Source organism: Pan troglodytes, chromosome 13 (assembly GCF_028858775.2).
Source record: "Pan troglodytes isolate AG18354 chromosome 13, NHGRI_mPanTro3-v2.0_pri, whole genome shotgun sequence".
In the NCBI taxonomy this organism is placed as follows: domain Eukaryota; kingdom Metazoa; phylum Chordata; class Mammalia; order Primates; family Hominidae; genus Pan; species Pan troglodytes.
This window is the reverse complement of record NC_072411.2, coordinates 91,517,623-91,539,402: the sequence shown is the minus strand read 5'-3', so window position 1 is coordinate 91,539,402 and position 21,780 is coordinate 91,517,623. Positions and strand designations below refer to the sequence as shown.

Sequence of the window (21,780 nt, the reverse complement as noted above, 5' to 3'; positions counted from 1 at the left end):
CTGGTCGCCACTGCCCCAGCTTGCTTGTAGGCTACTGCCTCTGCTCAATTTGTAAAGCAGGGGTGTCACTCTTGAGAGAACTGGGCCTTTGTGCCTACTCATGGTTCTGGAGCAGTGGCTCAGAGATCTTGCCCAGGGGCAAGAGGCAGTCCATAAGAATACAGTTCTGACATAAGCCTCAAAAACAATGGGGATTTGGGTGGTAAGCAATTAAGAGGAGACTGGTAGCTCCATTAGAACAACAAGCTAGACCATAAACTAGCTAGTTTATCAGAAACAAAGAAAACAAGGAAAGAGACAGCTAAAATGGGTCCTCCTGGGATCAGAACAAACCTCAAAGGCTGGCCTCAACAACTAACGCTGCATTTTGATGGCAGTGAAAATACTCGTGTAATACTATACTGATGGATACATATTATTATATGTTGCATAAACCCACAGAATTACACCAAGACTGAACACTAATTCAAATTAGACTTTGGGTGATTATGGTGGGTTGAGGTAGGTTCTTCAAGTGTAACAAATGTACCACTCTGGTGCACCAGAGATGTTGATAATGGGGTAGGCTATTGCATGCGTTGGGGGAGAGGGTATATGGGAAATCTCCGTACTTTCAATTTTCTTGACCTAAAACTACCCTAAAAAAATAGACTTAAAACAACAAAAGCACCCCTGAAAGGGATCTCAATTTTTTTTTAATTTCCACCTTCCAACCCACCACCAGTAGAAAGGGACTCAATTTAACGGATGACTGTGGAGTAATTTATGTGCCATAATGTAAATAATGTAAAATGCTGCAGCTGATAGGTAAAATCTGGTGGTTCTTCAAAAGGTTAAACATAGTTACCAAATAACCCAGTAATTCCCCTCATAGGTATACTCACAAAAGTGAAAATAAAAAGGAATGAAGTACTGATATATCTACAACACGGATGCTGAATGAAAGCAGCCAGTTACAAAAGATCACATATTGTATGAGTCCATTTACATGAAATGTCCAGAATAGGCAAATTTACAGAGATAGGATGAGTTGTTGCATTGTTGGTGAGGTGAAGGAGGCTGAGGGAAATGGCTAGTTTTGGGGTGATGAAAATGTTCTAAAATTGATTGTGGTGATGGTGTCCAAGGCTGAACGTATTAAAACCCACTAAATTATCCTCTTTAAATGCATGAATTGTATGGTTTGTGAGTTACATCTCAAATCTCAATGTAGCTTATTTTTTAAAAATGTAGCCAAGGTCGGAGGATCACTTGAGGCCAAAGAGTTTGAGACTAGCCTGGGTAACATAGCAAGACATCTCTACAAAAAATTTAAAAAATAGCCAGGTGTGGTGGTGAGTGCCTGTAGTCCCAGCCACTTACGAGTCTGAGGTGGGGGTTGGGGACTTGAAAAAAAAAAAGTTAAGATTTTACATAAATAGTGATTCAAAAACACTTTAAGTCTGTTTAGCATGCTACAGACCGGGTGGTTTATAAACAGAAACTTATGTCTCAGTTCCAGAAGTCGGAAAGTCTAACAAAAAGGCACCAGATTTGCTGTTTGGTGAGGCCCCACTTCATAGTTCACAGACAGTTTTCTTCTTGCTGTATCCCCACGTGTTAGAAGGGGCAAAGAAGCTCTCCAGGGTCTCTTTTATAACAGCATTTATCCTATTCACAAAGGCTCCAGTCTCATGACCTAATCATCTCCCAAAGGCCCCATCTCCAAATACCACATTGAGGATTAGATTCCAACATTTGAATTTTAGGGGGGCACAACAAACATTTGGTCTACAGCACAAACTAAAAAGCCATTTGCAGCAATTTTTGTGAACATTCATTGAGATGTGCTCTTACAAACGCTTTGTTTTTGTGCTAACTTCTAAATATAAATTTTACAAAAGTGCATTAGGGAAGTGGAAAACTCAAAATGCTAGGTGGTTAAGATGTAGCAGCTTCACTGCTTTAACTAAAACAGGGGACCTGGATCGTTTTCTACTAGCAACTGGACTTTGGGTCAGATCATCTGAATTCAGAATTTTAGGCAGCCCATATTATTATATAATATCCTCAGTGAGGTTTGTGGAACACCACATAATCAACTCGTCTCTAAATTTCTCTGAGAGAAATAAATACACTAAGAGGAATAAATCAGGACTAAAGAAACCTCACTCCAGCTCAGGTCACATTTGGCCACCAAATGAATTTGTGTTAAAACAGTTATGTCAACAAAGCCTTTTAACTTTCAAATCTTTTCGTATCTCCAAACTGCAGCTAAGGGGACATATGCTGTACAGTTCAAGTCTCAGTTCTGCTGTATCACCTGTGAAGAAAATACCTACTTGTTTTATAAGGCTGATGTGTGACTCAAAATAAAAAAATGAGATGATGTGGTATATCAATGATCCAGTAACTGTAAAGCATGATGCAAATACATGTTCATATTATCAGTTTTTTAAAAAAGCAAAGTTTGTTAATATTTATTATCTTATTTTTGGAACAGAAATAACATTAAAATAGATGTTTTTGGAATATCAACATACAATCAAAAACACAAAGTCCAAGGATCCTCCCCATCTCCAAGGCTTAAAGGGCAGCTATCCAGCTGTAGTCTATTTTCCTAAATTTTCTCAGTTCTTTTTCTTCAGATTTTGACAACTGATGTATAATGTCTTCTCCTAAACCTGTGTTACTTGTATCCTGGACTTTTTTGGTAAAATCATTTTCTTCATCTGAATCTTCACTTTCTTTTTCTTCTTCCATATCTACATCTTCAGGAATTTCCTTAGCACTTTAACAATAACAGAATAAAATATAAACACTATTAAATGTTTCTAAACAGTAACTTTCTAATTTGACACCTATGTAGAAATATAATCACACAAAGTAAATGAAGAATTTTGTTACTAAGTACACTTTAAAAATTATGGGTTATTTATAAAAGAGCAGGTGAATTTACAAAAATGTAATTTTAAATTATGTACCAAGCCCTTAAAACACACACATACAAGATCTTTTTTGAAACTTATTTTCAATGTATGTTACTTGACTTAATAATCCTATAGCCTTTAAATCTATTTTAGAACTTATGAAATAAAAAGAAATACAGTGGAAGAATACTCTAAAAAAGGATAAACACAAATGATCCTGTTTCCCAAAAGAAAGTGTCCAAACCTGTCTTAAGAACTGCTTTACCTCTTAGTCTCTTTAGACAGCAGCAATGAATTTACAAACATGGAGCACAGGAAAGCAGCAGATGGCAGGACATGGGCTGGAGTGTGAAGAAGCTGGAGTCAAACAGAAAACACGGTTGCAATTAAAAAGCTTATCCTCCACCACAGTCTGTTCCTACAGTGTCCTCACGGAGTCCCTTTTATTGTAAATGCCAAGAGTGAAACATGAAAAGGCTTTCCCTATACAAAAGCCAAACCAAAGAAAAATACATTTCTACCTTCCTACATTTATGCCAACAACCATCCCTATCCCTACACCCGGTCCAGGACAAAACAATCCCAGATCACAAGGTTAAGTTATTCGGTTTGTTGTTAGTTATTTAGTTTGGGTATTAAAGTTGTACAGCATACAAATTACAGATTGACTGTGTCAAAACTCCAACTTCAGGTGCTTTAAGTGCATTTAATCTGTTTCACATGGTTTGTTTTCATAATTACTTACCTCACTAATTGCGGGTATGTTTTCTGTTAAGGGTAGTTGTACCAGCTCATTCTCTAAAGTTTCGTTTAGTTTTTCATCCTGCTGTTGCCTGTGTTTTCCCAATATGAAATAAAATGGGGTTGTGGGAAGACTTTCTTCTGCTAGCAGCTTTAAGGATTTAAGACAAAGAGAAATTATTTCAGAAAAAAGGAAGAACTGTGTTTGACTTAACAGTAAGTACTACGGAATCATAAAAATTCTGGGATGAAAGGAATTTTACAAATTATCCAGTTAGTATGATCCTCTCATTTCACAGAGAAAGCAACTGAGGCCTAGCATCCCACTTATGAGAAGAGCTAACAGTGAACACTTAGATGACAGAATAATACATGCATTTACTACTGCTTCTTCACCAAATCCCACAAAAATGACAGCAAAAGGGTTTTCAAAGGGCACATCCTCACAATGATAGAAAATGAGGGAAAAGGCCTTAACAGTAACATGTTGGAAACTGGAGAGCAGGGTGAAGGATGGTATTGAACTTAGTAGACCTGAGAAAGCACAATTCTAAGCTGGCTGTAGGGAAAGCCAAGCAGCATCCCAATTCATACTACAGAATCCTGCAAATGCTCAGGAGTTGGTAATAATAGTAACTCTGGATGTGGGGTGAAAATGGGACTAGACAAACCAGACGGGCTGGTGGAAAGTCTACTTAGAAAGCACCCCACAACTCCTCCTCAGCCCCAGCAGAGGGCTCTACATCTTTAGGCTAGGTATGGATAGCGGTGGTGGTGGTGGTGGTATCTTCATATCTAGGCAGTTGTACTTCATGTAGGGGGTTCTCAGAACACTGACAGGTAGGTCTAAATCCTTTAGGCAGGAACGCATAGAATTTTATATGGTTAATTTGACCAGCCTAAGTAAGACCTAAAGATACAGCTAACCTTGGAATAACAAGGGTTCGAATAACACGTCTATGTGGAGTTTCTTCTATTTCTGCCAGACCTGAGATGGCAAGATCAACCCCTTCTCTTCCTTAGCCTACTCTATGTGAAGATGAGGATGAAGACCTTTGTGATGATCTATTTCCACTTAATGAATAAATATATTTTTCTCTTTCTTATAATTCTTTTTTTTTTTGAGATGGAGTCTTGTTCTGTCACCCAGGCTGGAGTGCAGTGGTGTGACCTAGGCTCACTGCAACCGCCATCTCCCAGGTTCCAGTGATTCTCCTGCCTCAGCCCCCGAGTAGGTGGGATTACAGGCATGCACCACCATGCTTGGCTAATTTTTGTATTTTTAGTAGAGATGGGGTTTTGCCATGTTGGCCAGGCTGGTCTCGAACTCCTGACCTCAAGTGATCTACCTGCCTTGGCCTTCCAAAATGTGGGATTACAGGCAAGAACAACCGTGCCCGGCCTCCTTATGATATTTCTTAACTTTTTTTTTTTCCTCTAGCATACTTTATTGTAAGAATACAGTATATAATACATATAATACAAATAACTGTTATCAGTAAGGCTTCAGGTTAAGTTTTGGGAAGTCAAAAGTTATACATAGGTTTTCAATCTCTACATTGTTCAAGGGTCAATTGTAATGACATTTGAGACTGTCTCAATAAATTAGCTCAGATAGTGGAAGCCAGGGGATAAGTTCTGCACAGGCAGAGAACTTCCAAGTGGCTTTTTAACCCACTTTTAAATCCAAAGACAGCCAAGAATCATCAGACTCTGATGAAAACCTCTAGATGAAAGGCAGCAACCAAGACAAACCAAAAACAAAAAAAAAAATGTGATGGAAACAGACCATGAAAAAGAAAAAAAGATTTGATGATAAAGATGAGGAAATCTTCCAGAAAACAAACAAAAAATAGGCAAAACAATAAGAATAATAGAGAACCATTCTAGAAAGTCCAGCACTAAATAATAGGAGTTCTAGAAAAAGAATAGAGAAAGAAGTAATTAGCTCCTCCTTAGTTCTCTACTCAAAACTCTCCAAGGGGCCCTATATGTAACTCAGAGAAAAAGTCAGAATCTTTTCAATAAGGCCTACCTAGACTTCCCTGTTTAAAATTACAAGCTGCATCCCATGCATGCCATCTTTTCGTCTATTCTCTACCCCACCACAATTCTTACCACCTTCTCTACTCCATATTTTACTTAATGCATGTTGTTTACTGTCTCTATCTTCTGGTGGACTGTGAATACCGCAAGTTTAGAGACTTGACTACTTTTCTCACTACTGTATCCCAAGTGTCTACAATGGTCCCTGGCGTACAGTAAATAATTAACAAAAAATTATTGAATTAATCCAATGAGTTTTAAAGGAAAATAAACAAGCCAAGTTACAGACAAAGGAACAAGAATAAGAATGGTATTGGACTTCTAGTAATAATGGAAATCATAAAATAATAGGACAATAATGTCAAAGTTGTGAGAGAATGATTTTCAACCTACAACTCTATAATAATCAAGTGAAAGAGAATAAAAACATTGCCAAACATGCAAGGTCTTAAATTGACCTCCAATGCACTAAAAGAATGCTTCACCAAAACAGGGGAGTGACCAAAGAAAGAGAAAAACCACACCACTAATAGAGTAGAGGTCAAACAAATCCCCAGAATGATGGTGAATATAGATCCTAGGATGACTACTGTGTAGCAGGTTTCCAGAGCAATCAGTCCAGACTGAAGACAGTCAGAAGGCCCTTGGAAATAATCCTTTATGACTTGAAAGAATACCTAATGTATCTGAAAACACTGAGAGAATACTTACACAACTTGAGCAGAATTTGGGGTTGAATTACATGAGAATAGAAAACTAAGCAAATGAAAAAACAAGGCAATCAATAACTCCACAGAAAATAAAAACTTGGTCACAAAAGGAAAAACAATCTGCCTATTACTACATGGCTTGGCTATGAATTGTGTTAACACAGCTATGACAATGACTACTGAACTAACCAATTTAACATTTACCCATATGGGGAAAATTGGGGGACAAGTAGGGAAAGAGTGCGTTGTGTATATGCAGGGAGTGCTGATGTGAAAAACAGCTAAAAATTCAGCGTCAATAGATCAGAGTTAACAGATAATACCTAAATCTGAAAAACCTATAATTAGAAATATAAACATTTCTTAGAGATTTCTTAGAGATTCAGAGTTAAATAAAAACTTCAGCTAAAAGATTTGAGAGTGATTGTCTTTGTGGGTAATGGTAGTGGTGTTGGAGAAGTTTTTTCTGAAGAGCCTTGTAAAAATATTTGACTCTTTAAATCAGAATTATATATTACTGATATTATAAATTAAAATAATTTTAAAAGAGCACTAAAACTTTCAAGAGACACATATCAGTTTATAAGTATATGGCTTTTAATTCTATTTTAGGGCCAAGTGAAATATTTTTTTCATAGTTGACTTCTAAAAGGTAATTGTATCCTTTTAGGGAGGCAATACATCCTGCTATGAATGGCTAAAACATACCTGTTTGCTTGTTGGTGTGAGTTTTTCTTCTGGAGACTCTGTACTGAATGTCAATAAACTCTGAAAAGAGAGAATTAATGATGCAAAAGACAAACTGTAGAGTGCAAATCTAAACAAGGTGTTACAGGGTGTTAAAAAATGAGAAGGTCAAATTTTTCACTTTGATATATATATTTGACAATGGAAAAGGAATAAAAGATTTAAACCTATTTAATAACCACGATGAGAGTTACAAGATTATGTCTGAGAGATACTTAAGAAATGGTAATGAATAAAAAATATAACTGACAGACCAAACTCAAGCCACCATTTTAAAAATTGCAAATCAAACACTGAAAAAAAAAGAAAAAAGAAAAAAGAATCATGCAATTTAAAGTATTTTAGTTGTCTTCTGCTTTTTTGCTGTCACAGAGTTAATACAAGCAATACCTAAGGAACCTCAAAAGTGTGGGGTAAAACGGTAATACATTTACATTAATAATGCTGCTGTACTGAGCATATTAGACAATTTTTTGGGAAATAATCCTTTAATGAAGCTATTTCACCTAGAAACAAACTCACACCAATAGTCATGGGCTATTAGTCTAAAATTCCATGTACAAAGTGATCGCCTTTTTTGAGGGAGGCAGTTACCTGTGATTTTGTTAGGAAGTAAAACTGGGATCTATTTAGCCACTGGTAAGCTTCTGAGGTGAAGGATTCAGGGACATCTCGTGGAACAAACACTCCCCACTGGACTTCCTCTCTGGAGATACCCTTTTGAATATACAACGGCCTTGGCTCACTAGGTTTAAATACAAACACTAGAGGGAAAAAACAAAGAAACAATAACATTTTGCCTGAAAAGGTTAGTTCTAGCCTCAGACTGGCAGATCACACTAATCCTGGGACTCACCCCATTGAGTAACTGGCCCAAGTCATGACTGTTTTAGGCTTTGATTCAAGAGGTATCTACTGTGTCCCTACTATGGGCCAGGCAGGTTAGGAATGGGGGCTATGAGGATGAAAAACAGAAAGAAGAATTCGTGCTCCAGAGGCCAGGGCCCACTGCAGAAGACAGAAACCAAAATATTATTACAGTAGTATTTTGTCTGTAAGTACTAGAAATGAGATATGTAGAAACTGCTTCAAGAACATAGAGGATGACCAATTAAAGCTTCTCAGGGGCAGCTGGAAATATGTCAAACTGGTGAAATCTCTTGAATTTTAAAGATTGAGTACAAATTGGCTTGTGGAAAAATAAGAAACATATTGGAGCTCTCCTAAAACTAAGTATGGACGCACACAATGACAAAGTGTTGGGGCAAAGAAGGGCCGTGCCTCAAGCAAAATGGCTTCCAATTAACATCTGATGTGAAGGCAAGTTTGGCTCAAATTATATTAAGAAGAAAACTTAGGTCATAGATGTTCTCTTACTACAAAGTGTGGTTTGTACTTACAGTCTGAACCCACTGAAGACTGAGAGATTGCAGCAATATTCTCTGAATTAGGATCGGGTTCCATAACTCTAACATTTAATTTTGCATTCCACTCCACTGAGGGGAAAAAAAAAGGTGATTCACTTCTAAGGAAAGATTTACCAAAAGCTTTAAAAAACTTCTCTTATTCTTAGGAAGAGGAATCTTATGCTTCCAACTAACACACATGGAGACACACTGAAATGATTTGTAGAATGCTGCACTAAAGTGAGAGGCCGAAAGAAAAACATACTGGAACTGTAGTGCTCCTTGTACAAACTATGAACAGATTATTATTTCATTGAAATTTATGTCTAGTGCTTTTCTGATGCTGCTAAATGTGTACAGTATGTTAACCAGAGTTAACTGTAAAGAATACTGAAAAAAGTTACCATACACATTCATTTATAAGCAGCTACTATGCCTTCCAAACATACACTCAAATGGGTAAAATGCCACTAAGTTCACATTTGTTAGGACTGTGATAGACTACATTTGAATTTAAGCTGTCAGGGATAATGCAGATTAGTAAGCATTAAAAATGAGCAGAAAACATTATTCAAATTGTTACGAGGATGGGGAATATGGAGGGCATCAGAAAGTCACACACACTGAAAACAGTAGAAAAAGGTAAGGATAATGGAAGCTGACGTACCAACAATTAAGCAGTTAATAAATAATGTCTATTACAGGCCCAGTATTCCAAATTTTGGTGGCATCATATGTCACGTAAAAAACTGACTATTCCAAGTACAGACCTGATGATATGATCCCTAAGTCCTAAAATGCCAAAGTTTAATGTCAACTCCTTATGCGCTTTGCCAGATCACTTTAGAGTAAAAAATATCTTACATGCACAGCTCAGCAGATTCCAACAGCAAAGAATGCCATTTTCAGTAGCACCAAGTAGATACTTTGAACATGTCAATCTCCCAAAGCAAAGGTGCCTAGATTAAAACCACAAGGAAGTTAGCAACAGTCAGTTCTAGCAAATTCAGTTACAAAGAACTGCAGGCTTCCAGCGGCTGTATTAGTTCTATGTAATGCAGATTTTTATATAGACACATATGTTTTTGTTTATAATTATCCTGAAGAAAAAAGTGTCTAAGGAGTACAAAAGGAAGGGTCTAGTTAGCTATTTCTTTAGGAAAACAGATCGGATGACCAATTCTTTAACACACTGTGCGGTATACCAATTTACATCTAACGGAGAAAATGTACATGAAATGTACAGTCATCTGACAAAAATCCTATTTACCGAGAAGAAGAAAACTTGCGATTTCAATTGTGAAGAAAGTTTTACAAAGTAAATTCAGAATCAGACATGCTGGGAATTACAGACGATCTCATTAGGCATCTGATTCTGTCCTCAGGCCCAACTACCTGAAGCAGGACCTGAAAATGCTGCTGCTACTTTCCCCTGCACCTCTCGGAAACAATGAGGTTGGCGCATAACACGGTTTTTATGGGAATACACAGAAAATAAGGTTTGGATCCCGAGGCTTATGTATAGCTTCTGTTACCATTCAGCACATCCATGAAAGTATTCCAAAGAAAAAATATGTAGGCCAAGAGTTAAATGTTAACCTGAATTTCAGAAATGTTGGCACAGTTTGTGGACTCAGAATTTTTGGCTTTCCAGCATTTTGATTAGCTGCTTGCCCCACTGACCTTCAGGCTACTTTTGGAGAGGGCATAAATGACTACTAAAGTTTTAAGACTTGTTTAAATAAGTTAAAAAATAGTACTACATACTTCCCGAAGATTTACCTACCTTATTTTCCCAGCTCGTTGGCAAAATGTACATTTAAGTTCCCATGTTATAGAATCCCATATTGTGACTATTTCCTCAAAACTAACTGCTAGTAAAGAACCATCTTCGGAGAAACAACAGTTAGTTGCTTGATACTTGTGATAACTACCAACAAAGTCACAGGTCCAGCCAACAGCTTTTTCTGTGGAAATATAAGCCATAATGTTCAGAAATTGTGTAAATGCTAGAGAATGCTACAGTAGTTCCCCCTAGTTTCCCATTATCTGAGGGTTCACTTTCTGTGGTTTCAGTTCCTAGGGGTCAACTGAGGTCTGAAAATAGCTGTGTACAGTACAAAAAGATATTTTGAAAGAGAGAGAAAGGCAGAGACAGAGCATGCACATATTCACTTAACTTTTATTACAGTATATTATTGTAATCATTCTATTATTAGTTATTAACCTCTTACTGTGCCTAATTTATAAATTAAACTTTATCTCAGGTATGTATGTATAGGAAAAAAACAGTATATATAGGGTTCGGTACTATCTGCAGTTTCAGGCATCAACTGGGGCGGGGGGGTCTTGGATTGTATCCCCCACTGTTAAAGGGAGACTGCTAAATGAGGGACATTATAAGCAGTAGGGATTAAGAAACAAAGATGCACACACAAATAACAAATAAAATAAAAAAGAAACAAAGACACAAAACAAGAAAACCTGCTCCCCACAACTTCTTTAAGTCAGAACTGCTACAAAATACTGACTGTTCTGAAATTTATGCCCTCTCCTGGAGACCTTGACCTCCCTCTAGTGGAGGAGTGAAAGGACTCTTGGTAAAAGCCCCTTTTCCTTTACCCTAAAAAAACAGAATAATCAGCACATGATTAATCAAGAATGCCATTTAAAAAGAACAGATTTGAGGAAAAAGGCATGTAAAATGTAATCTCTTAAATCTATTAAGATTAAGCAATATCCTGTAGAATTCAATAAAGTAGAAAATGTCCTCCCAGGATGGATACAAGTCATGAGAAAAAGAAATTAATTCCTAAAATTGTGCACACTTTAAACATAACATATTTAATAACTTACTGTATATGTCAGAGTCATCTGTTAATATCCACACTTTGAAGTAACCATCTTTGCTAGCTGTAACCAAGGTGGGCTGTTCAGATTTTTCTGCATTACAGAAACAGAGAGCTGTAATGCAGTCTTCGTGTGGCATGTTAATTTTAGTGTTAAGAATAAACCTAGCGGGAAGGAAACCACAAATTTATTCTTGCATGAGGACAAAGTGATGTATATAAGAATTTCTGACATGCTGTACATTTTACAATAGCATCTTGAACAACAGGCAACTGATAATCACGTAGAATGACAAACAATTGAGTGCTCTACCTCTAATGGCCACAGGACGCAAAGAGTTCTAATATATCACCTTTGCCCTTGTGTGACTTTAGAGAACATTCTGTGTAGTCGTCAACCCACTAGTACATTGGTACAAAATGAGGATAAAACAGGTCACCAATCAATGATACTCAAAAGCCTACTGTATCAAACTCTGTAGGAAACTTGTATAGAACCCAGATTCCTGCCTACTTTTGAAAATAAAAAATGTAAAGGCCGTGAAACGCCCCACTCGGGGCAAGGAAAAAGAGACAGGAAACTACTTAGTCAAACTGGCTGGTCATTATTTACTATTTTTAGTCACCTAAATGACTTCTTAAAGCTTATTTCGAGCTTAGAGGGCAACGCTGTGAATGAAAGACAACTAGGACTGTGTTCTTAAAAGAACATCAAGGCAGCATAGGATTGTGATTTTAAAAAAGCACAAGTTATAACAACAGTGACTAGGGACAACCACTTAATCTCTCTGGGCCTGTTTCTTCACCTATAAAATATAGACAACAGGCTTATCTTACAGTGTTCTTTTGAAGAGTAAGATAATGGGTACAAAGCTCCAAGCCAAGTTCTTGGCACACAGCAAAGATCTGTTAAGTGGTTATTATAGCCACAGTACGAGAGTGGATTCCTTATCTAATCACAACATCCATGCTACATTATACTATGCTACACTTCTACCTACACTCCCTCTTTTCAAAAGGCAGTATGCTGTTAACGGAAGAGCAAGGGAACATTTGGATTCTAACCCTGGATTTGCCTAGAATTCGGTATTATGCCCTTGAGGAGGTGTCACTTTTCCATGTTTCTTTATTCACTATGAGATGACATTATGACTTAGAGGACATCAATGTCTTCTCAGAGCAGAAAGCTTAAAGGTTTTATTAGAATAAAACCTCTCCCATATCTCTAAATCTAAACCTTGTCAAGATGAAACATCTTAAAGACAATTGAAACTGTAAAATGGGAAGTGAAATATTTTATACTTTGAAATTAAGTGGCTACACAGATAGTATTACCCTTGTGTTTTCTTATTATACATCCACAGTTTCATTTGCAATTCAAGCTCAGTTTCCTTTTCTTGCCGCTGTTCCACTGTTGCAAGCCAGTTACCAAAGCAGCCAAACGCAGCCTTTGTTAGTTCAATTTGGATCAGACCATAATCATTAATATATTCTTGCTGTATAATATCTAACTGATGAGTAAAAAAAACCAAAAAACCAAAATGTTTATTAACATAAATACACAAATGTTACAGCATTCAAGAAATGATAATTAACTACATCCAAGACAACTTCTGTACTGTATAGTAATAGATTTTTAAATAAAGGCAAAAATGAACTAATTGTTACTATGGACACCAAAATTGCCATTAAAAAAGGGAACACATTATAATAGTATCAATTTGGTGGTAATTATTCTTCAATGACCTTGAATATTAGCGATTACTAACACCCACTATATGATACAACAGAACCGTTAATTTATAGTAGTGCTTTTCTTTTGTTTCTAAGAACAAACAGCTTTACATCATCTCAAGGCTAGATTCTCTATCAACAGAAACAAGCAGAACAGAAATAAACCTACAATCTTTAAGAAATGAAAAAAGATAGCCAATGTAAGTAGGCCAGCATTTATTTATGGTTGTTTTAAAAAAAATCCCATTTCCTTGCCTATATTAAGTAAATAAAATGCCTACTATTAAGTGTACTAAATGCCTACAATTTACAGGCATTATACTTGAGATAAGCATAAAACGATTAATATAATTCCTTTTTTTGAGGGGTCTAAAGGCCACGGTGAGAAAGAGCTAGTGTCACAGTTGCTATGACAGAGATCTGTAAAGAGTACTGTGGGGCACAAGAAAAGTGGGACATCTGGATTGGACTTATCAGGATTGGAAGAAATGTTCCTCTTTAATCTACACTGAAAATTTTATCTTCAATATGTGAATATGATAGTGTTTCACCACGAAGCAGATACAAATTTGTACTGTCAATCTACCTATTTTTGTTTCTTTATCCTTGTGACTCAAAAGCACAGATGTATGGGATAGCTAATAGGAGGGCATTCTGAAACAAAAGACAGAGACAGCACGTACAGGAGTGCCAACTGGATTACATGTAATCTGCAACTGTGGCCTCAATGGAATTATGCTCTGAACAACTGAACTAAGTAACCACGGATAATACTATGTTCAAGTAAACATATGCACAGGATCTTGTTTTAAAAGCTACTAAACAAATTGCTTGACTCCAGTGGTACTGTAAAGAGCTTTCATTAATTTCAAGGCTAATGAATCAAAATCTTACATTGTATAACTGTTTATCACTCTGGAGAGAATAAAACTGCAGGTGGCCAGGTTTTCCATTCAAAACCAAAGCTTTAGTTCTTGGATCAATCATCAAACCAGTGAAGATACTCCTATCTGCAGAAGTAGTGACAAATAACAGGTGAAATAAGAGAAATATGCACTCTTTAAAATGTTCATGATTCCAAATCCACTGAGTTCTGCAATACCTTTCACTAGGCCTTGAATTACTGCGGATGCTTCAAGGTTTCGGTGAATAATTATTATCTCTGTGGGTAGAAAAAAATAGGTATTTAAATATCAATAGGTTAGAGAAAGCTTGTCCAACCTGTGGCTCAGGGTGGCTTTTTATGCAGCCTAACACAAATTCATAAACTTTCTGAAAACATTATTATTATTATTATTTTTAGCTCATCAGCTATCATTAGTGTTAGTATATTTTATGTCTGGCCCAAGACAATTCTTTTTCCAATGTGGCTCAGGGAAGCCAAAAGATTGGACACCCCTGGGTTAGAGCTTGAAGGTGAAGGAGTCACCTGAGTTTATATTCTGAAATATACCAGAATACAAAACAACCCAGTAAGTTCAATGAACTCGGAGTACTACTAGAAAATCAGGAATACATTTTGTGAGTTAGTGGAAAATCTAGGGGTGGGGATAGGGGCTTTTCTGTTGGAGTCTTTAAGTTTTTATCAGTTGTGCCTATGAACACATTTTAAGTGTTAATGCAAAATCTATAAAGAGTATATCTAATAAAGATAGTTTAACTTTTTCATGCCACTAAATGGACTGCTCACAGTTATGTTCTTTTTTGAAAGAAAAGGAAGTGGATTTACAAAGATATCCTAGTCTAGGCTGAGTAGTCACTGGATGAACAAAGTTTTGGAGAAATATAAGACTGCCTCTATTTCTATCAAATCTACAGGACTCTTGCCCCCAGGTAACAGCTGTATCAAAAGAGAATCTTGCAGTATTCTTTTGAAAACGGAAGGTTTATGAAAGCACCAATGTCCACTTCCAAACCTTCCCTTTATTTCCTCATGTCATCCCACACTAAAAGACTTTGAAAATGTAAGTGGCACATCAATAACCAAATACACTTAGCCTTCCATTTTATAAAAATAATTCTCAAAAATGTTGAATTCTGGTGGTGCCTGGGGGTAGAGAGGGGTGGAAAAGAGAGGAGTAATGCAAGGAAAAGAAGGCTCATTAAATCTCATATGCTACTCTTAGTTTTAGGTCTCTTTATTCTCTGTTCCCTACAGATGCTAGCTAATTTATGGTGTTTATATATTTCCTCACAATAAAAAATTTAGACTTACTATTATCAGAGTGAGAAGTGCAGAATAAATCTCCTGCAGGCGAGACTGAGATATGTTCAATAGTAGCTCCTAAACGCGGGAGAAACTCCTTATTCTTCTCTGTTGCATCGCGCCACTCTACAAGTACAGATTCACGACCGCCACTCAGCAGACTGGTGCCTTCATATCCATTCAAGGAAATTAAAAGGATGGTGTTTTGAGGAAAAAAGAGAAAGAAAAATATAATTAACACTTTTGTTTTTCCTACCGTACTAGAGAAATAAACTCATTTAAAGCTACAAAAAGTGTCTTCGTATCTTTTAATATACTCTGAAGACAAATGATCACTGGTTCAGGAATTTTTTTTCCAGTGATATCTGATTAGTTTGTTGCTGACCAACTCTTCTGTTGACAACTAGAAAAGCTGGACAAACAAATATCCTTTAGGCCAAGATAGCTTCACTGATAAATTTTTCTAAACATTTAAATACTATACCAAAAATATTATATATATATATAAAAAAAGCCGATTTCACGACAGATGAAAATTCTTAAGCAAAATACTATACCAATGATATATTAAAGGGTATCATGTCATCGCAGTTTACTGCAAGAATGAGATTACCTTAACAGCTGAAAAATAAATTGATGTAACCCCACTTACAGAACAAAAGGAAAACACCATGATTATTTGAATAGATGCAGAAAAAGCAAATGACAGAATTCTATACGTATTCATGATAATACCTCTCAGAAACTCAGGAATGGATGGGACCCTTTGAATCTCATCAAGAGTACTTGGATAACATCTATAGCAAACACCACACTAAAAGTTAAACTATTGAAAACTTTCCCTTTGTGATTAAGAATATTATTACCATTTTGATTCAACATTAACTGGACGTCTAGTGCACTGAAATGAAACCAGAAAGGCTTAAGGATTAGAAAGAAGGAAATAATCACTTCCATGTTCACAGACAGCATGACTACATCAAGGCATAGCCAAAATAGTTTATAGATAAACTTATGGAATAAGTAAATTTAGCTGATTATAAGAGAAATATACAACAATCAATTTTATTTTTAAATACTAGCAAGTCAAATATAGAGTAAAACATACTATCAAAAGACCATCAAATGTCTAGTGAAAAATATATATGAGAACCACACAGAAAAAAAATCCTAACTCATGGATATAAAGACCTAAGAAGTGGAAAAGTATTTATTATGATTACAAATTAAAATACTCAATACTATAAAAACATCAATTCTCCTCAAATAGAGCAACAGCTGTATTGTCAACACGGTAGCCACCAGTCAAATGTGGCCAATTAAATCTAATGGTTTGAAAACTAACAAAAGCCTGCAAAAGACTACCTTAATGACTCAATGGATAAATAGGACACTGTTTCAGACTGTTTTCTCAAAAGTATTCCATCAAATAACCATTTTTCATTCTTTCATGAATCTAAAACAACTGGTTTTAAAGATCACTGGTTTATAATGGGGTTTTTATCAAATTTTCTAAAGCTGCAAGCTGATAAAATCTAGCTAAACAGAAGACTAAAGGTATGTAGTTGTGATGTACACAAACAAAATTAAGAAGTTTAATCTGATATATACACATATGATACATTGTGCATATAGTTCATATATGCCTCAAGTTATGAAGTTCTCAAAAACAACTAAAATCTGTATTTCTTTTATATTTACACAGCTATTTTTTCTTTTTCTAATAACTCATACCCACACAGTCAGTAAGGACATTTCACTGACAACTATGTACTGTAACCATTATTTCTCATTTAAAAATATTCATGCTACTTGAAATATAATATCAAGAATTCAAATAATGGCCGGGCATGGTAGCTCACGCCTGTAATCCCAGCACTTTGGGAGGTGGAGGCTGGGGGGATCGCCTGAGGTCAGGAGTTTGAGACCAGCCTGGCAACATGGTGAAACCCCATCTCTACAAAAAATACAAATAATTAGCTGGGCGTGGTGGTGCGTGCCTGTAGTCCCAGCTACTTAGGGGGCTGAGGTGGGAGGACCACTTGAGCCCAGGAAGTCGAGGTTGCCGTGAGCCAAGATGGTGCCACTGCACTCCAGCTTGGGTAACAAAGTGAGACCTTGTCTAAAAAAAGAAAAACCCCTGCCTGGAACATATACAGACACATACATATGGATACCAAGCACTCACTAGTATTTTGAGGGTGTGGAGTGGGAAGGAGGGTAGAGAATACAAATGAGCAGCCTACATTGTCTCCATACACTAGTCATTACTCCCCAAACCATAATCGGGTTGAAGGTGTCTCCTATTTCCTGGGGCTTCCGGGCATTACACCCAAGTAAGCCTCTAAGGATACCACAGCATATGGTACCATCTAAGACTTGTCCTGTCAGTCTCCAGGAAGACCTGCAGAAAGAAAAATCACTTTTCCTGGCTTCTCATTTTTTAGGCACACAATCTTCTCTAGTATGTAGTAACTTTCTTAAAGAACCAGTCAAATAAACTGACATAACTCTCACCACATGGGTGTGAGGATGCTAAAAGTAAACAAAGACAAGATGTACTTCCCTGTATTTCTGTTGAAGACCACTTTACTTTAAAGGTATTTTTACTCGCTATAGCTACACTACACAAAGCTGTGACAGAAGTCATGCAGCTTAAATGAAACAATGATGGAGATTAATTTAAAATAGCTAATGTCAAATAAGGCCATGTAACAGTTAAAAACAAGAGCTCTAAAATCAGAACCAGGTCCAAACCCACCTACCCACCATGTCATGTTAGACAAGTTAATTATCAACTCCAAATCCTACTTCCTTTACCTGTAAAATGAGTATAATGCCACTCATTTCCTACGGCCAATGATTAAATCAGATAATGGATGTAGTGTTAGAATAGTTACTTGCACCTGATAAGCTACAGTTATGGACCACACACACTTAGTTATGTAGACAGATATACCTTCAAAAAGTCACATAATTTAAATAGGTTATTTATGTAAACAACAGAGATTTTTATCACAAATGTACACTTTAGAACTTTGAAGGGCTTCAAAACCTAAAGCATATTGTGCTGAGCAAAGCCCAAAATACAGGGGTAATACACAAGTGTTTGGAATTCATTTGGCTCATGCAGTTTTAAATCTTCCAAACTAAAAATACAGTGAATTAAAACACTTGAATCATATCTTCAAAAGTTCATTTTAATAATTAAACCCGCACTTACCTGTCACTGAAAAAGCCAAATCCATAACCATATCATGGTGCCAATGTAAACATGTGTACGTATATTTCTTATCATCATAAAAATTCCTCCTATTGGAGAAAGACAAAACTCTTATTTTGACCATAGGTTTAAGTTAGGAAAACAATGGCATGCCAAATACAATAAACATAATATATACCAAACATAATAAATCATAATATAAAGGCTTCTGGTCTTAATGTGCACACTTTCTATTTCTAACCAGAGTGACTGACTTCTATAAATAATATGCCATCTGTGGTACCCTCCTAGATATTCACTATTGTCAGTCTTTCCTTTTTGGAGAAAGGCAAACAAAAAGTTTTCTTCAATAAAATGATTACAGGCAACAAAAAATGTTTCACTCACTTTATAAGTCCAAGGCTAGAAATCCTAAAACAGTAAGTATGAAATGAAAAGCACACAAAAAAGGAAAGGGAGGCTGTTTCTTGGGACCCAGAGATAGCCCTGTTCTACAGGACTAACGTAAAATAGTACATAAATGCTCTTCATGAGCAAACTGACCAAAGACGAATTTTGCCATCCATGTGACCAGATGCGATGCAGTCTTCCGTTGGGTGACATGCTACACATGTAAAATTGTTTTTAGCATGCTTCTTATTTCTTGATGATGATAAAGTAAACCTAGGAGAAAAAAAAAACAAATTCCCTTAATTATTAAAGTCTCTTGATAAGTGGTGATGTAGTTAAGTAAAAGAGAGTTCCCAGCAATAGCAACCAAAATTGTAGAGCTCAGAATTCAATAAATATAACTGCAGGATTTTTTTTAAAAAGAAAATTTTGATCAAGAATCAAGCATTCTGTTTTGTAAACATATATCAATATATAACATGAACTTCATGTAACTAATATTCTACCATAATAACTTATCTATGGAAGCCACTGACATTTAAGTAAAGATTTTAGTGATTTTTTTTTGGCCTGGGCAAAGCTTGTTCAAATTTCTCACTGAACCTACATTTTAGCATGAGGCATAATCAAACCTGAGACATTAGATCTGAGACAAATGGCTAATGCATCTGAAAGGACAAATCCAAAGGGATCAATCTACTTGTTATAATATCTAGCCTATTTCCTATTCTTTGGCTGAATACTTGCCAATCTTAAGGCTCTGAAGAAGTCAGGATCAATATTATGCTAAAAAGAAAGCAATTGGCCGGGCACAGTGGCTCACGCCTGTAATCCCAGCACTTTCGGAGGCTGAGGCGGGTGGATCACCTGAGGTTAGGAATTCAAGACCAGCCTGACCAATATGGTGAAACCCCGTCACTACTAAAAATACAAAAATTTGCCAGCCTAGTGGCAGACGCCTGTAGTCCCAGCTACTCAGGAGGCTGAGACGGGACAATCACTTGAACCCGGGAGGCGGAGGTTACAGTGAGCCGAGAACACACCATTGCACCAGCCTGGGCGACAGAGCAAGACTCCATCTCAAAAAAAAAAAAAAAAGCAATCTTGGCAGGGTAAAAGGGAAGAGGTAGTTATTATTTTCAAATAGTTAACTATTCAATACTTAGCACTAGCTGCTCTAAATACGTCACCTCATTCATCATTACAACTCTGTTAGGTAGATATTATCTCTATTTTAAATATGTTTTAAATTGAGGTGCAGTGGGGATCAAATAGACTAAATCTGATCCAATTAAAACTTACATATCTCAAAGCCTACATTCATTCCTACATTCATAAAATGACAATGAGAATCATGTGGTGAAACCCTGTCAAACTACATCCAACTTTGACTTCAAGAATGCAGACTAGAATTCAGGTGTATAGGGCTTTTGACTGGAAAAAGCTTCCTAGGTTTTGGTGACTAATAGTATGCTTAAAAACTATACGGTATGGTTAAAAACTGTACCTCCATACTTCACAGTCTTACACTCTCTTGCAACCTAAAACTAGGAATAGCTTTGGACTATAGGTATTAGGAAGAAATAAAATTATAAAGAACTCTTGAGCAAATAAAATAAAGCTAATAAAAAATAATTCTTACCTTGATGTTGTTTTCTTTTTGAAAAAATAAACAGACAAGTAAAATTCCCGTACTGCAGCAACATACACTCCCTAGTATTTCAAAAAGAAGATAAACATTCACAAAAATAGTCAACACTCTTTTTTTTTTCTTTTTTTTTTTGAGACAAAGTCTCGCTCTTGTCCCCCAGGCTGGAATGCGATGGTGCGATCTCAGCTCACTGCAAACTCTGCCTCCCGAGTTCAAGTGATTCTCCTGCCTCAGCCTCCCAAGTAGCTGGGATTACAGGCACCTACCACCACGCCTGGCTAATTTTTGTATTTCTAGTAGAGATGGGTTTCACCATGTTGGCCAGGCTGGTCTCGTACTCCTGACCTCAGGTGATCCGCCTGCCTCGGCCTCCCAAAGTGCTGGGATTACAGGAGTGAGCCACTGCGCCCGGCCCACCACTGTTTAAAAAGAAACATTCCCCCACAAAAGTTAACAGTAACTTTGTTCAGCTGATAAGAGTATATTAATATGATATATTCCACTTTGGCTATAGAAAGAATAATCATACTATTGAAACAATGACAGAAAATTAAAAGATGAACTTAGGTCCTAAATCCTAAAACTAGACTCTCAAGCTTAAAGTACAATGACTAGAATTAGGAATAACTTATATACACTAAAATGCAATGTTTGATATACATGTACGTCTACATAACCACTGCCACAATCAGGATCTAGAACATTTCCTTCCTCAGAAATGCCCCCTCCTCCCTCTTTACAGTCATTCCTCAATGTTTCCATCCCACCTATCTGTTTCGATCACCATAGCTTATTTCTCTGCCGGTTGTAGAATTTCACATTCATGGAATGGTAAAATATACACTCTTTTCTGCTTGTCCTCTGTGGCTCAACATCATCCATCATCTTTTTGAATTTAATCTACGTTCTCATGTGTGTCATTAGCTCCTTTTTATTGCTGAGCGGCACTCCATTGTATGCATATCACATTTGTTTATTCTCTTGCTGATGAATATTTGGGTTAATTTACATTTTGGAGCTACTATGAATAATCACTCTTCTACACATCATTTTGTGGTTATGTTTTCATCTCTTTATGTAGGAATGGAATCGCTAGGTAAATGTATTTAACTTTGCTCTATATCCTGTCAACATTAGCTATTCTAGTGGACCTAAAGTGGTATGTTGC

The 21,780-nt window shown here is 36.5% G+C and overlaps 1 protein-coding gene across 1 annotated transcript in view; it reads right to left on the bottom strand.

The window, feature by feature from the left end:
• Nucleotides 1-2,430: 2,430 nt before the first annotated feature.
• Nucleotides 2,431-21,780, bottom strand: part of WDR75 (WD repeat domain 75) — a 34,170-nt gene continuing 14,820 nt past the window's right edge. The window contains exons 6-21 of the mRNA XM_001164827.5: nucleotides 20,604-20,674; nucleotides 19,115-19,234; nucleotides 18,572-18,660; nucleotides 15,358-15,516; nucleotides 14,245-14,304; nucleotides 14,037-14,152; nucleotides 12,744-12,919; nucleotides 11,416-11,573; nucleotides 10,346-10,526; nucleotides 9,424-9,518; nucleotides 8,554-8,649; nucleotides 7,748-7,917; nucleotides 7,115-7,174; nucleotides 3,655-3,801; nucleotides 3,175-3,266; nucleotides 2,431-2,770 (exon numbers count right to left, since the gene is read on the bottom strand). Coding sequence (XP_001164827.1) covers nucleotides 2,566-2,770; nucleotides 3,175-3,266; nucleotides 3,655-3,801; nucleotides 7,115-7,174; nucleotides 7,748-7,917; nucleotides 8,554-8,649; nucleotides 9,424-9,518; nucleotides 10,346-10,526; nucleotides 11,416-11,573; nucleotides 12,744-12,919; nucleotides 14,037-14,152; nucleotides 14,245-14,304; nucleotides 15,358-15,516; nucleotides 18,572-18,660; nucleotides 19,115-19,234; nucleotides 20,604-20,674 — 1,995 coding nt within the window. The 3' untranslated portion in view covers nucleotides 2,431-2,565. The remainder of the gene's footprint in view (nucleotides 2,771-3,174; nucleotides 3,267-3,654; nucleotides 3,802-7,114; nucleotides 7,175-7,747; nucleotides 7,918-8,553; nucleotides 8,650-9,423; nucleotides 9,519-10,345; nucleotides 10,527-11,415; nucleotides 11,574-12,743; nucleotides 12,920-14,036; nucleotides 14,153-14,244; nucleotides 14,305-15,357; nucleotides 15,517-18,571; nucleotides 18,661-19,114; nucleotides 19,235-20,603; nucleotides 20,675-21,780) is intronic.